This window comes from Hippocampus bargibanti, linkage group LG06 (assembly GCF_051943395.1).
Source record: "Hippocampus bargibanti isolate YZ-2025 linkage group LG06, ASM5194339v1, whole genome shotgun sequence".
NCBI classification, from domain to species: Eukaryota; Metazoa; Chordata; class Actinopteri; order Syngnathiformes; family Syngnathidae; genus Hippocampus; species Hippocampus bargibanti.
In genome coordinates, this window is record NC_142739.1 from 20,658,951 (window position 1) to 20,676,005 (window position 17,055).

Consider the following 17,055-nt stretch of genomic DNA (forward strand, 5'->3'; position numbering starts at 1 on the left):
CCCTCTTTTGCAATTCAAATTTTCATTTTTATTGTATTTAAATACATTTCTTGATGTAAGTTGGAATAAGCGGTAAAAAGATTTCTTTATTTTTAACTTACCTTTTGAATTGATGGGAGTATTTTTAAAAAGAATTGTGGACACCAAAAAAACAGGCAAGAGAGAGGAGCAGAGTGTATTTGAAAAATATTATTAAATAAAGTCAGCAGGAACAAAATCTCAAACAACAAAGTCATCAGAACAAAAAAGGTCTAGAGTAGCAAACAAAACCATGAGTAAAACATGACAGGGTGAAACAAACAATGACCCGACTCTGAATGGTCGTACCTGGAGTCATTTTAACTGCCACTGATTAAAACGACCAACATCTGTGCAGCTGCAGGCGGGGCCCGACAGTGCCACTTATTGGACGCAAAATGAAACGTGACAATTTCCCCTGAAAATGTGTGTGGTTTTCAAAAAAATCAATTTCAGGTGCTTGTTGTTGTTTTTTATCTGTCTCTCAAGGGTCAACTGGAAGGTTGTGTGTTTTGGTTTGAAACACTTTAAAAGTACATCACCACGTGGCACCAGAATAGAATTATCGAGGAGAATTTAATGTCTGTTCAAAAAAAATCCTCTTGACATTATTCCCACTGGAATGTAAAAAGGCACCATCACACATTGCCGCCCTGGAGAATTGTTCATCGTCCTTTTTTTTTTAAACAAAATTCTGTGCTGAAATGGAGAGGACCTTTTTTAAGTGCATGGAGATGGAAAACATTTTAGTGATGAGGGAGTGGAGGAGGATGAAGAGGGAGGGAGCTAGGCTTATGAGCTTGAGAGTGTCATGTTGCTCATGCAGAGTTTGCCTTGTCATTCACATCCTTGTGCACACACATGGTCAACCTTGACTTTGACTCTGAGGAATAAAACAAAGAGGTGTAAGGAGACCCAAAAAAAGGAAGGTGTAGTTACTTGTGTTCAAAAACCAGTACGTGCAAAAGCTTTTGTCTGCGGCTGAGGGGGGGGGGGGGGGTCTTTTGTGTGCTCCCACCAACGTGCCGTCAGGCGTGGCTTGCGTGAGAGGACATCTTGTTGGGGAGTCCGAAGCATCGGGTGCGCTTCTTTTGTTCGCCGGAATGGCTGCTGCTTCTGCAAAACGCTTTTTAATTTTTTTTGAAAGGGAACTGTATGTACGGATGGCCGTATACGACCCCATACTCGTCCCCGCCTCCTACATAGGCTCTGCAGTCTGCCAACTCCCTTCCCCCAGTCTATATTATATAAATATATATATATATAGACGCCGCCCCCACTACCCCCAACCCAACCCCCCTCCTCCTGTGCCAGACACCCTCTATACATAACATCCTCATGCAGAGACGGCAACGTGGTGCCGCAAAGCGTGGTTACACGAGGTGCCCCCACCCACCAGCCAATATCATCAACAAACCCACCATCCATCCTCACTGTAGGCTTACTATGAAGAAAAAAATAATAGTAAACGTGAAGAGGACCAAAGTTGACGTCATCCTTTCTCATGGGCATGGAAGCTGATTATTATTTTATTTCTTTCCGGTGAATGAGCCATACTCCAAAAATCTAATATTCACCTTCACGAATTTAATATACAATACAATACATATTAATTTATATAGCGCTTTAACAACAGCTGAAGCTGTAACAAAGTGCTTAACATGGACAGCTATCATATACAGGAAAATGATAAGATAAGACAAGATAAGATAAGATAAGATAGATAAGATAAGATAAGATAAGATAAGGTAGGTAGGTATATGGGTAGATAGATAGATAGATAGATAGATAGATAGATAGATAGATAGATAGATAGATAGATAGATAGATAGATAGATAGATAGATAGATAGATAGATAGATAGATAGATAGATAGATAGATAGATAGATAGATAGATAGATAGATAGATAGATAGATAGATAGATAGATAGATAAATTGCAATTCAATACAATACATCATAATTTATATAGCGCTTTCACAACAGCTGCAGCTGCAACAAAGCACTACACATAATAGTCAACACAAAGCAAAATAATAAACAACAGAAACCAAAAAACATGAACATATATGAGTGGTGTGGGAGGGGGGTCAAAATATGATGGGGGCTTATTTGGACGTCCGAAGCTGTTCTCAGTTTTTGAAACCCAAAAAAAGAGGGGGGAAATGGTAATTTATTTTAATTTATTTTCCCAAGATTTTTATAGGGAGGCGGGAGGGCTATAAAGCCCCCGTTAACCCTCACTAAAAGAGGGTATAATGGTAATTTATCGTAATGTTTTAGTGGTTTTTTAGAGGTAAGTATTATTTTATCTTAATTAAAATGATAATCATAATAATACTACAAAAAAACACTCTTTCCCAGCAACTGAATTCCGTTTGATTCAAGGAACAAAAAATGCTGATTATCCATATAATACAGAACATCACATGGTTCTTTTCGAGCATGAAGATGAGGAGGGGAGCGGCTTGGAGGAGCCAGACTGGGTGGAGCATCACCCCCCACGAACCCCCCCCCCCCCTGCAATCCAGTCATCCACCCTGTCCCCCCGTGCCCTCCACCCCCGAGTCAACTGCAAGTCCAACCCGGGAAGAGCGCGCAGTCGCCGGCCTTGCTCTCCTCGCATGTCCCGTAACGCCCCTGGAGCTCCTCAACGAGTAGTAATACGGGGGTCCAGGGGGCGAGGGGAGGACTGTTGGGTGGGTGTCGGGGTTTGGGGGGGGGGGGATTCGAGGGAGGGTCGGCTGGCTGGCTGGCTGGTGGGTAGGTCCATGGGAGGGACTAGCGCAGAAAAAAAGGAGGAGGGGGGCGCTGGAAGGAGGTGTCTGCGAGGAGGCTGTTTCTCTCTCCAGTCCCATCGCCGTCGTCTTTGTCTCGCGCCACTCTTTTGTTTAGCCATGCCGAGCCTGCTGGTGCTTGCAGGGATCATGGAGAAAAACGGGGGCTACGGCGCCGATCTAGCCGGCTCCGCTTTCGGGGGCGAGGCGGGTCTGCTCGGGCCCCCAGACGACGACGAGGAAGACTCCCGCGCCCTTCGGGTCGCGCTCGGCCAGCTGTCGCTCCTGGGGCTCGGCGAGGGCGAGGACGGTGGAGGAGGAGGTGGAGGTGGTGGCGGAGGTAGTGTTGTTATCGCCGGCGGTGGAGCTCCGACGAGCGGAGTGCAAGACCGGAGCAACAACAACAACAACAACCACCACAACAGTGGAGGAGGAGGAATTGGGGGAATCGCTGGACTCGGCGGCGCAGGGGACTCGTCGATCCTCCAAGGCAAGAGCAAGTTGTGCGCCTTGTACGAGAGCTCGTCCGGGGAGCCCAAAGGACGCGGCTGCAACATCACTGAATGCGTCCCGGTACCCAGCTCCGAGCATGTTGCCGAGATAGTGGGCAGGCAAGGTAAATCCCCCTCCAAAATAATAATAATGAAAAAAGAAGCATGCTTTCTTTGCAAACTTTTTTTTGTTCCAATGTTACCTTTAACAAAGAAAAGGGAGTGGTGATAGTGGTTTTTTTTCTGGGTACCCCCCTCCCCTTATTCCTCCTCTTCCACGAGGCATCAGCCTCCCACTTTTCCTGCCTCATAAGTTCCATCATCGTCCAGGACCTTATTATTTTTTATGATTTGTTCATTTTATCTGACTCCCCTCCCCCCATTTTTTCGAAACAACCGTGTATTGATGCCTGAATCTGCTGCATGATTCTACAATCCAACGCCATCAATGTCAACGGAGCATTGGCTTCCTTTGTCGTCTGGGACGCGCCAGACTGTTCAAAAGGCAACGTGCTGTTGCAAGGAGGGCGGTGGGGAGCGAGGGTGGGCGGGTGGGAGGCTGAGTGGGTGAAGGTTGGTGGAGGGGGGGGTATAGTCGGGGTGAGGGCTGGCAGTGTGGAGAAAGGAGGTCTGGCTTCCACCATGTTCTGCCTGGGATGATGTTTTTTTTTTTGGGGGGGGGGGTCTATATGGCCCACTGACACATTTGGACAAAGAAAACGTGCCTTACAGTCATATCACCAGCGTAAACATGACATTCATTGCTATTTTTTGACCTTTTTTTGAATTACATAATGTTTATGTGTCGTTTAAAAAAGTTGAGGGAAGTCAAAATTTCAAGGTAACATAGCAATAAAAAATTGAAGCTGGCCAATTCAATGATTTTTTTTCAACAAAGAAATGAAGTGTTGACATAAGTAATTGTCCCTTCTTTTGTCCCCCAATTGACAGATATAAGTGAAAACAGTTCAGCAAATTGTTTTGGAGCGAGAACTTGCCTTTTGTGCTCACACTGAGGCCATAAGTGTCAATAATTTATATTTTCAAGTTGTTCCAGACTAAATTACTGTTTAAGACCCACCCTGTCCCCCAAGTTTTGTTTTATGTGGACATCACAAGGACAACTTTTAACAAAATTATGTAAGTTGGGGAACACATGGCTAAGAACAAAAAAAAAAAACAAAAAAAAATTACAACTTGTTTCTTTGCAATTTTGGCACCGGAGGCAGGATTAAAAAAACATAGGTAAACCTGGGTCAGTTTCTCATTTGTATAACATTTAAAACTGTTTGAATTGTCAAGAATTTCACAAGGTACTCTGGGCCAAAACCAATATTAAAAAAAAGTCAGATTTGCTCTACATTTTAGTGAATGGATGGACACATGCCCAAAAAAATCTCCTGACTTCTTTAGGCTAATTTATTTGCAGCCCAAAAGGGTCAACACGTGATAAATATTTATTCCAAAAGCTTTACTAATGATATGCGATTGAAGTTAAAATCGAAAATTTCCATCCGATTTTAGGAGAACTATTTTTCCATAGAATTTTGGCAACTTCTTTGAACTAACCTCAGCAGAGGTCAACTTTAATGGCTGACAAAGTCTTCTTCTGCTCGCAAATTCGTTGTGACTCAACACTGCCTCTGCTGGTCATGACATACAAATGCAAAATGTCATTCTTCTATAATGATTTCAACACAAACCCACAAAAACATAACAATTTAGTTCCAAATGGTAATTTTTTGAGGGGGAAAGTAGCACTCTAAATTTCATTAGACCTTAACCCTTATGGGCCACCACACGTGCGTTTTTGTGGTATCCTTGTGTTGATACCAGTGAAATGCTTTCTTATCTCAAACCTAATCTTTCACTTTTGGGCCCAAATAAGTCCTGCTCAGTGTACATAATATACATGACCATTTTTGTCTGGGCATTGAGAAATCAAACAAAATTCTCAGGAGAAATTTCCACCAAATTTGAATCCATATGTAGAATTCCAACTGCTGTCATGGACAAAAATATTTTAATCACTCAGCCTTTTTGGGCCTTATAAAATCAAAAAATTGAGAACAAAGCTACTGTGTAATCCCTCAATCAACAAAAACACAATCCAATTCTGTTAACAACTAAAAACATTAAATTGCCATAATATACAAAATGTGTTCATTAGAACTTTTTTTGGGTCTCCATACAATTAAGGCATTAGGGGAAAAAGTCACAGCGGATAACAACAAAAACAAACAAACAAACAACAACAAAACAATGTGGCCACAAAAAAATATTATGGCCTCTTTTAAGATAATTTCAGACCACCGTATGTCCTAGAATGTGGTAAAAAAGACACACCACAGGCATTCGGAAACAAAAACAAGTATTCCTAAAAAAACATTCCAACTGTCACCTCGTACACGATGTTGTCATTTGGTGTGGCTGTCACATTTTACGGAATATTTTTTGCCGAAGAATATTTAGTTCAGAATGGGTAATGCTTTTCAATTCACTCAACTGAATAGTTACCTCCATAAAAATCTCGATATTTCACTAAGACAATTTGTAAATTAGTGAATGCTTACCAAAACACCCAAAGATTGTTACAATCAAAACAATAATGGCAGACCTGAGATTTTACTGCTAACCTCTTGACTGGTTATTTACAAATTGTTTTATGTGTAGCAGCGTGTCTTTACATTGCCAACTAGGCATGCGCATTACAACATTTCCAATCATTTTAACACCCATATTTGAACCGCTTTCTCCTCATGAGGGTAGCTGGCATGCTCGAGCCCATCCCAGATGACTTTTGTCACGTTTCGGTTTGCCACCAATGGGTGGCACTGTAGGGCCCTGCCTGCAGGTGCACAGGTGTTGGTCGTTTTAATCAGTGGCAGTTAAAAGGACTACCGGCACAACCATTCAGTGGCGGGTCTTTGTTTTACCCTGTCAGGTTTGTTTTGTCTTGTCATGTTTTACTCATGGTTTTGTTTGCTACTTTGGACCTTTTTGTTCTGATGACTTTGTTGTTTGAGATTTTGTTCCTGCCGACTTTATTTAATACAATTTGTCAAATACACCCTGCTCATCCCTCCTGCCTGCTTTTTTTTTGGGTCAACCACCACCTTGCAATTCCTGCCAACTTTGGGCAGTGTGCACTGTCCAGCCCGAACCGACTGACAGCCAAACGTGGGGCAGACACAAACAAATTACAAACAAATTATTCGTGCTAACAATCACACCTACGGACAATTTATAGTGAATAATTAACTTAATGTGCATGTTTTTGGAATGTGTGAGGAAACCGTGGAACGCGGAGAAAACCCACGCAAGCATGGGGAGAACATGCAAACTCCACACAGGAAAGCTGGGCCGCTGAATCTAATCCTGTGCACTGTGAGGCAGACGTGCAACTGCATATTTAAATTCTTTCAGAGCTAACCTTCAAAGTTGTCAATCCCGATTCAAAAATACTGCTGAAACTGCCATAGAAAATTTGCAAAGTGAAAAATCACAGAATTTTACAGCCCTATGCTTTAATGGTTTGTTGTGGTCAACATAAGCGAATAATTCGCCGTACTTCCACGTGCATCATTTGGTACGATCGCATGGTTTCAAATGAAGCATCACGAGTGACTGTAAATTCTTGTTGTGTGATTGATTAATTTCTGCCCCCGTAATTGACTAATTGGGACACTCATTTTGTACTGATTAAAAAGCGGCGTACAGGAATGTGTTCCTCTGTGCTCCTCTGCGACACTGTCGCGTCGATGAGGCTCATTAATCCGCCAGCACGGCCGGCCGGTGTGCCTCCACGGGTTCAAATGGGGGAGAAAACAAAAAAAATCCCCAAAGCGCCCCTTTCCTTCTGCCGTAGGAAAAGAACAGCTAATTTGTGCACATGTCCCTTTAAGAAAGGCCAGAGCGGTCAATAACCAGGGCGCTGGCTCCCTTTGTTTCTCAATGGCCGGCTGAGTGAATGCATGAAAATATCGACCTGTCCTCACGACAGATTCACAAAATAGGTGTGAATCCCCTGCTGTCACCCCCTACCAAAGAATGAGAGGACGTAGAGCAACAGCTCGGCCCCAAAAAAAAAGCAAGCTGCGAGTGGCCCGGTCACAAGTTCAAGGGGAGGTCAAAACTGTGAAGGATGACCGGGATGCTGCAAATAGATTTGTGGCGGTTCTTCAGGCGCACCACATCAGTAGTTAAGAAAGTGTTGACATAAATAATCATTTGCCAAAGGGTTTGATCTCATTAAGTCTGCTGTTTTTTATCAGTAAATCTACTGAGGGGAAAAAAACCTTTCGCAAGTGCAGGATGACCATGTGTAAATTCTGGCCCGCATTTCAAACCCACAGACAAGAGCAGGAGATCACAATATCCTTTTTTTTTTGTGGTGTTTTGACCGCTAAAATGTTTTTGGGGGGGGTGAAATTTGGTGAAAAAAAGTTTGAGAACCACTGCGTTAAACTGTCTTTTGCCTCATTTAAAATAAAAAAATAATAATACATACACAAACAGACAAATACATCAATAGATAAATAAATAAATAAATAAAAAATAAATAAATAAATAAATAAATAAACAGACAAATAAATAAATAGCAAAATAAATGAATAATTACATAAACAGACAAATACAAAAATAGACAAATGAATAAATAGCAAAATTAATAAATAAATACATAAACAGACAAATACATAAATAGACAAATAAATAAATAGTAAAATAAATGAATACATAAACAGACTAATACAAATAGACGAATAAATAGCAAAATTAATAAATAAATAAATACATAAATAATAATACATTTCATTTTCAAGCGCCTTTCAAAACTCTCAAGGACACTTTACAGTCACAGGATATTTTTTCTGCGGGTGACAGACAAATACAAAAATAGATAAATGAATAAATAGCAAAATAAATAAATAAATAAACAGACAAATAAATAAACAAATACATCAATAACAAAAAAAGATAAATAACTAAATAACCAGCCAACTAAATCATTAAATAAATACATACATAAATACTTACCAAGGCAAGCTTCCTTTATTAGTGTTATTTGAACAGACCACCTAAAAAACCACAGGTGTCAAACTCAAGGCTTAGGGGCCAAATCTGGCCCGCCACATCATTTTATTCGGCCTGCAAAAGCAAATCAGACTTCCGTGATGCTTGCTAAAGTCCAAACCTAAATTTGAAATTGTCCCGTGTAAAACACAGCAATGGTCATTATTTTTTACTTCAAATTTGAAAAGTAGTTATCATTATTTTTGCTGTGCGCTCTGCTTGTAATATGTAAGGTAATATTAAACATTCTCTCATTCACTGCCATTCCCGAATTTATTTGAGAATGGAAAAGCATGACGTGGAGTGCCATTCCCGAATTTGTTTGGGTTTTGTTTTTATCTTGCGGGGATGACGATAAAGCGCTGGTCAGACCTCTGGCAATGTTTTCCTTCCCACGAGGGGGCAGCATTTACCTTTTGTACAGCCACTCCCATTTCAAGCTCAGATAACTTCAGACCCATATAATGTAGCAATTAACTCTTTTTCTGATGAAAGAAGAGAGTCTAAGGTTTCACACGCTGCATTGAATGCGTTACTACACTACGTCACGTTACATGACACTACCTCACTTTACATGTATTGTCTATTGTCAATTGTCTGTCTTTTTTAGCCACATTACAAGTGCCTTGCACGCTGGGTCCGAGAGGACATTAATTTTATCTGCGCTGCATGTCATGCATATTAGCATATTTGACAATAAATGTATGTAGTCCTAAAACTGAATATTCCGTGGGTCCTGTAGTTTGAGTGAAAATGACAAAAACCCTGGCACTGGAGTGCAGACATTTTTGATCATCGTCTGTCAGTGAATGAGTTAATGGCTTCCCCAAAATTCACAACGGCCCTCGAGAGTCGTAAAGTGTAACTACAACGTGGCCCGCGGGAAAAAAATGAGTTTGACACCGTTGACCAAAACCAAGTCACGTCGGTTGAACTGACGAAGCATTCTTACACAAGAGGTGAAACGTCTTTGAAAACAAACAAAGCGGTCCAGTTGCGATCTTTCCCGGTTTAATTTAGAAAGACGTCAAAACAATTTAGCTTGATGACCCGCCGAAGACGTCTCAGATTAGAGGTGAAACATGACAACAAACATCGGGCGGTCTAGGTTGGAATGGTTCGATGCCCCGAGCATGAAATGACCAGGACCAATGAGAATACCCTCAAGCATTTTTTAAAAACTATTTGTTTGTAGGTTGCAAGATCAAAGCCTTGCGCGCCAAGACCAACACCTACATCAAGACCCCCGTGCGCGGCGAGGAGCCAGTGTTCCTGATCACCGGCCGCAAGGAGGACGTGGCCCTGGCCCGCCGCGAGATCATTTCGGCCGCCGAGCACTTCTCCATGCTGAGGGCGTCTCGCAACAAACTGGGCGTGTCCTTCAGCGGTTCCCCGCCCACCCCGCTCCCGGGCCAGACCACCATCCAGGTGAGGGTGCCGTACCGAGTGGTGGGGCTGGTGGTGGGCCCCAAAGGCTCCACCATCAAGCGCATCCAGCAGCAGACCTGCACGTACATCGTCACCCCGAGCCGGGACCGGGACCCGGTTTTCGAGATCACGGGCTCGCCCGGCAACGCCGAGCGAGCCCGCGAGGAGATCGAGGCCCACATCGCCTTCCGCACGGGAGGACTGCACGACCACAACAACGAAAACGACTGCCTGGGCCCCAACGGCGCCGGCAGTCCGGCGGGGAGCGGCGGCCTGGAGAGTCGACTCCAGCAAGTGTGGGGGCTCCAGGGGGGCCAGCGGAAACCCCTTACCAGCAGCTACCGCCAAAACTTCTCCGATGCTCTTGGCGAGGGAGTCGGCGGGATCTACAATAAGGGAAATTTCTCCAGCTCCGGAGAGAAGCCTTGCTCCTTTTTTGGCTCGGAGGGCGCCCAGAGTTGGGGTGACCCCGACTACCCCAAGCAGATGGCTTTCTACGCCCAACAGCGATCCAAAAGCTTCGGGGGGCTCCCGCTGCCCCTGACTAGACTCTCGCCGGGACTCCCGGAACCGCCGGCCAACTCGTCCGTCGGTAGCATCGCGTCGGGGTCACCTCACGCGCAGGCTCGCCGGGCCCACAGCGAGCCCACCTCGGCGGGGGAGGGAGGATTTCCGGGGAGGCTCCCCGTGCCGGACTCGCCGCCGGCCGTGCGGGATTGCATGACGTGCTTTGAGAGCAAAGTGACGGCCGCCCTGGTGCCCTGCGGCCATAACCTCTTCTGCATGGAGTGCGCCATTCGAATCTGTGAGCTCAGCCACCCCGAGTGTCCCGTGTGCCACACGCAGGTCTCTCAGGCCATCCGAATATTCTCCTAAGGAACCGCGTCCCTTTTTAGACCCCCCCCCCTCCCCCGGTCTCTCGTTTGTCGGTCGGCTAATTAGTTGCCCTTATTACAGTTGGTATTATGATTCTTATTCCTATAATTGCGATACACTTTTTTTCCCATTTTTTCAGGAAACATTTTAAAACAACCAAGCAGCTATTTTAGAAGGCACTGCTTGCTTTACTAAAAAAGTATAAGAAATATTTTTTAGTTTTTCTTTTATATACATATATATGCATATATATTTTATAAAAATTTTGTTTATAAGAGAAGCATTGTACCTTTTCAGGTTTTTATTTTTTTTCATCTTTTCCTTTTTTCTTTTTTTTTTAAACGGGACTGCTGCTGTTATTCCTAAACGCAGAATCACAATGTAGGCCGGCAAAATGTGAACATTTTATTACTGCTATTCCATTTTTTTTTGTTGGTTTTTATCATGTTACCGTGAAGTGGAATTATATGGAAGGAGCATTGTTCAATTCACACAGCACCATACAATCATGGATCAAAAAGAGGGTTGTCAATCACATGTTTTGATGGTGAATGAATCCTATTATTGTGCTTTGACAATAGAAAATGAATAGATTTTATTCAAAGCACTTCAATAGTTATACTCTTGATTTTTTTTTGGGGGGGTGGATGACATTATTATTTCATATATTATCAATGCCATTGTTTGCACCACAGGCTCCCAAAATGAGCGTTTAGAGGGGTGGGGGGGCATTGATTCCACAAGGTTGAAAAGATTTAGTGACGCTCGCCTTCCCCTCGTAGTTTAAGGGACTTATTGTACTCGTGCAGGACCCCTTCCCCAAAAAAAAAACCCTAATGAACACCCCTCCAAACCACTTTTTTCCCCTCACTTGTACATCATCCGTCACTGGACAATGTGAGCCGACATCATGCAAATAAGAAGAGAATTTGTTTTTGTATTGCGTGTCTGGCTGGAGCAGGTGTGGGGATATCAGTACCGGTCCCCAATGTTTTGTCTCCCTTCTTTGACCACGTTCCCCTTCCCTGGGCTGCATACAGTGTGTCCCCCACCCACTCCCGAACCCCCTCCCACGGATCGAGAAGCGGTATTGTCCGTGGGCGCTCGGACAGCAGGGCCTGGCTGGCGAGCGCTCTTTTGATAATTAAATGGGTTTGGTCCAGGTGCGGACCGAAGGGGGGGAATTCGACCCCCGCTATCGTGCCCAACCCCCCCCCCCCCTCATGAAATACTGGATTTGAAAGCCTATTGATGAGAAACGTGGCCGTGTTTAAAAAGAAGGCACTGTCATGAAGTGTTGTGTGAATGCCCCCAACCTCTCCAGCCTAACCCCTTTATTATGCCCCCCCCCCCCCTCCAACTGTGAAATTCAAAACAGGGTTTACGTGACAGATCCAAAAAGGCCTAGCCACTGACCCCCACCCCAGCTACTGTAAGGGACATCTAGCAGCTGCCCCTTCGCGATAGACACTGGGGCTTCAGCCAATGGGAGACCCCCGGTGTACCCCCCCCCCCCCGCCTCCTCGCCCTACCTTGAATGACATCAGGCAATTGTAATTGACGGGAAAGTGGGGGAAACGCCCCATTTAACCCGCCCTTGCTCTGAATTAAATTATGCTCTGGCCCAAGCGCTGTAAGGTGGGGGGGGGGGGGGGGGGGGGGGGGGGGGCTGGACCAAATGGGTTTTTCAGGGGCTTAAACTCTTGAATTGAAGGGGGGGGGGGTTGTCGGTAATGGAGGCCATCTTAGGGTGGGAATGGTAAAGTCCACATTATGCCAAATGACACTAATTACATGTTAAGAAGGGGGGGGGGTTGATAGCCAACATACATCATGACAAATTACAGCACAATAATAACACTCCCAACTTTCGCTGTCAAAGTATTGTCGGAAGAAATTGACGGTCTTAGCTGCTTTCAGACACAAAGGGGTCCGTGTTTACATGATTGGGAGTAGTAGTCATTCAAGTATTGAGAAATATTGATTGACTGCGATAATGGTGCGAATATATCATGATATCAATCCATTATCGGATCCTATCGCCTCATCTTAAGGCTTCAAACTGTTTTCAAGGTCATGGAGGATCGATACCCAATGATGCAAAGTATTGCAATATCGCTTCAGCGTGCCCCTTATGTTTTCCTGCAAACTGTTTTCGGTTTTGTTTCCAAGGTATCAGTTATGGATACCCATTGTGAGTCTACTGATACGGTGATAATGATGTGATGTATCGCGATATCAATATTTTGTCCAATTCCCAGAGAAGACGTGTATGTCATTTTAAATTACGTCCCAGCTACATCCTTCCCTCATGTGACACCCCACCTCCGTTGCCCCCCCCCTCCCCCGACCCCCTCATGCACCCAACCACCTCTAAAGAGCCAAACACAAAGCAAAGCACGTGTAAAACAAAATAAAACTAACTTACAAGATAGTAGAAATTAAGAGTATCATTCTATGGAGAGAAAAAACATTGCACAGCACAGTAAAAAAAATTCTTAGTATTTTTTTGTTTTATGCCTTAATCTTCCACTTTTTTATTCCAATACTGCCATTCAGGCTGACACGTTTGGCCTTCCATTGCACCAACCCCTTACAACAACTTTTCAAAAGTTAAAGAATGTGAATCACACTTGCTAAGGAGGGGGTTCAACAAATGACAACCTTAATCCGTCCGTCTGTTATGTCGCGGGTCAAATTGACCCGTTTTATTGTGAAAGAAAAGTCATATGAAGTCGTTTTGGGGTTATGAAAAGTCACATGTTGGCTGTGAAATGTTCGTAATGGAGCTAATGATGAGACTTTTTTTCTGTTTCTGACCCTTTTGGCTAAATTACATGTCATGAGTCAAAATGACCCAAGAACGTTACTGCTGTTCCTAAAGACCTAACAGCAGGGTTAAAAAACACTTACACCTACAAAAATAAATATGAAGAGTAAAGCACCTTATTTACTACGAGAAGAAGCGCATTTGATGAATACCAAACCGACCACTGATGGTGAAATATTTCCTCGAATCTATGACATGCACATAAGGATTCCCTTTTGTTTTTGTTTATGTTGTATTTCTTGTCGCTATCACGACGAGAGAGGGCTGCCTCTTTATATCAGAGTATTCAAAGACTTTGTAAATAAATAACACATTTATTTACGCATCGGACGTTCCTGCTTCCACAAAGCTTATTTAACAGCCAATTTAACACAGGAAAAAATAATCTTAATATTATTATTAATTATTATTATTATTATATGTGTTAGCCATCATTTTTACTTGAATACTAGCCTTTATTAGATAGATCCATAGGTTTAATACATATAATTTCATGGGATTCATCTCATAATTTGTCAAATTATATTCATAATCAGATGCTTCTATGATATCCCTTATGAAGCCTGAACTGTAAAAATCAGAAATACACAAAAGTTCCGATGAATTATATGCGTAATAATAATAATAATAATAATAATAATAATAATAATAACCCCCGAATGAAGACACCATTTTCTATGTACATTAAAATTAAGCAATAAACGGTAATATTCCATTCAGACTACTTTGACTATTAGCATTTAAGCATTTGGCAGCTTGTCGCCGCTTTTTGATTCGTAAAAAAGAAACAAAACAAAAAAAAAACTTTCAGGAAAATTGCTATGCTCTTCAGGGTCTTTTTTTGGCGTGATTATGTGAATATGAAGCACTTGTTTCAGGATTTATGAACGGCAATGAAAAGACAAGATTGCTAACAATGCTAACGACGCTAACGAGCATCTTAGCTTGTAGCTTAGCTTCCAGACTTTGCCTCTGCTTTGTATTACGGTCACATGTAGCCAAAGACTAACGTATGACCAGAGCCAACTTAGTAGTGTTCTAAATACGATATTGTACATTGTGAAAGCAAATCTGTGAAAACATATCAGGTCTGGGACAGCCCACAATTGAGTCATGTGTCATAACGTGCGTCGCTATCCACATGATAGGACAATTTTCAGAGTTGACTTTGGAGTTTTCCATTGCATGCTAGCAAGATATTGTACCGTATAGCTAAGAGTTAACCGCATACAAGAAGCTTTACGACCTCAAGGCTCGCGTTGTTTTTTTTACATTTGTTTTTCAAAATGGTATACAGTATCGCAGTATAGTTAAAAAATTGTTACACAAAAATAAGATTGATAAGAAATGTGCGTAAGTTTCATTTGTGCAGCTCGGGGCTGGTATAAAATACTTTGGATCGAGACAAGAGTGACTTGAAACGTCTCTCGGCGACATTGGTGTCGTTCATTTTTCCCTAATATTATTTTTTACAATATTGTATTACAATTTTTTTCCGTTGTAGTCAAAATAGGAATTGTTGGACATTTTTTTTTCTTGCTATGGAAACGGACATATGCATTTATATAAAATCCCTTTGAAGGAGTGATAGGAAATCCATTTTGTCAATGGATGCACTTAAGCAATTGTAACCAACTTTTTATGAAAATCGAGCAAGTAACGCATTTGAATGTATGAAGAAAACTCAACCTAATGCACTCCTTATTTGGATTATTACCAGCTTTAAGTTGTTGTCGTTGTTTTCCGATGGAGTTTAGGAGAAAGAATTTGTGACGTGTTTTCAATATATTTGAGTTGTTCAGGATACATTTATACAAATTAAGTTAAAATGACAAAGGAAAAAAAACATTACAGTTTTGTCAAATCTATTTTGCTAACATTGGTTTTTATTTCATAGAACGCAGAGAGTGAGGTGTAAGGAAACAAAAAAAGTCAGTATCTGGATGTTATTTAAGAAAACAAAACTATTTAAAAAACCCTTTTTTTAATTCAAATGACAAGAAGTTAATATATTTCTAAACAAGATGGGGGAAGTCAGTTTCTACGTTTAAAAAAAAAACGAAAAAAAGTTTTATTTATGACAGTTATGGACGCCGGTCGACACTTGTGCCACGGCTACGACAGCATATACTATTTTTTAAGAATTTGGAGATATTTTAGTCACAGAGCAACTTGTGCCTCAATTATATTAGTATTATTATTCTTACTCTTATTATTCACGTCCTGCATTAGTAACTCCCCCTTGCCCCCCCACCCCCATATACACATATGCCTTCAACTGTAAGACCATGGTACTGACTTACTGACCGCATTACACATTTCCTCTGTGATTCAAAATCTTAAATCAAGGTCTTAAGGTCTTTACTGCATACAACTTGTCATTTTGGACATCGCCAACTCCACTTTTGTGTATTTTCCTTGTTGTTTGTTTTGGATTGACAGCAACAGAGCAGTTTGACGAAATTGTACTTGTTTCTTTTTTTGTTTTTATATAGGCGGCAACCGCGATGGCAAAATCAAGGCCCGGTGGTATTCAAGTGGGCGTGCTGCGTTAGTAGATCTATGTACTGTAACTAGATAGCACACATAACACACAACAGGTTCAGTACTGTACTAGTTTGCATGTATGTCGTGTGGTCACTTCGGGCTAGATGTTCATAGTAGGGAACATTTTCGGAGGTCAAAAGGAGGCGAGTTTTGATGCCAGGCAGTCCCCGCGTCGGATATATGAACAGTGAGGTCACTTCCTTTGCTTTTGCTGAATCGCAAATCAAGATTCAGTTGTGTTTTCTGTACAAAACCTGGAAATAATCACAAGTACGTCAATCTTTCAGTATCAGCGGGTGTGTCAAACTCGTTTTAGTCATGGCCGAGTGCCAGTTTTGGTTTCCCTCAGAAGGCCGTGAATGATTGAAAATTATATAATCACCTCGGCATATTATTACGTGGACTCAATTTGTCCTTTTCATTCCATACTGTGTAATATATATATATATATATATATATATATATATATATATATATATATATATATATATATATATATATATATATATATATATATATATATGGAAATTCATTTTTTTGGTACAGATTTTCTGCCGGGATGAATACAAATCCAATTAGCAAGAAACAAAGTTGATGCACTTGATTTTCTTTCAAAAATAAAAATGAATAAATACAAATTACATCGCCAGCTTTAAGTTTTGCAATCGGCATGAAGCCCGAAAGAGTTTGCCTCACTGTTCAAATACTTTTGGGTAAAGCGTATACAGTATCTACATTCACCTCACAACAAATAAACTTGAACTTCCTGTGGTTTTATGTATTTATTGGTCGAAACTTGACAAATTTCCTGCTGCACGTGCGGGGACCAAAGGTGAAAACTCGCAATCTTCCTCCGACGCGGTCGACAGATTGTCTCTTGGTAGAACGTTTTCCAATATTTGCAGCACAAATAGAATGTGTGCGCCTGTGTGTTTCATGCCGGTCTAATAGTGGTGGTTGTGCGTTAGTTTACGGGCCAGCGTCATCAAGCTGGCGTTAAGTTTCTGGTTTCTCT

The 17,055-nt window shown here is 42.0% G+C and overlaps 1 protein-coding gene across 1 annotated transcript; it reads left to right on the plus strand.

Annotated features, from left to right (window-relative positions):
• The first annotated feature begins 2,789 nt into the window (after positions 1-2,789).
• On the plus strand, positions 2,790-12,301 carry mex3a (mex-3 RNA binding family member A). The gene is made up of 2 exons (XM_088998515.1): positions 2,790-3,411; positions 9,555-12,301. Exons 1-2 carry the CDS (start codon positions 2,790-2,792, stop codon positions 10,661-10,663), a joined length of 1,731 nt encoding a protein of 576 aa, XP_088854641.1. The 3' UTR covers positions 10,664-12,301.
• The last annotated feature ends 4,754 nt before the right edge of the window (positions 12,302-17,055 follow it).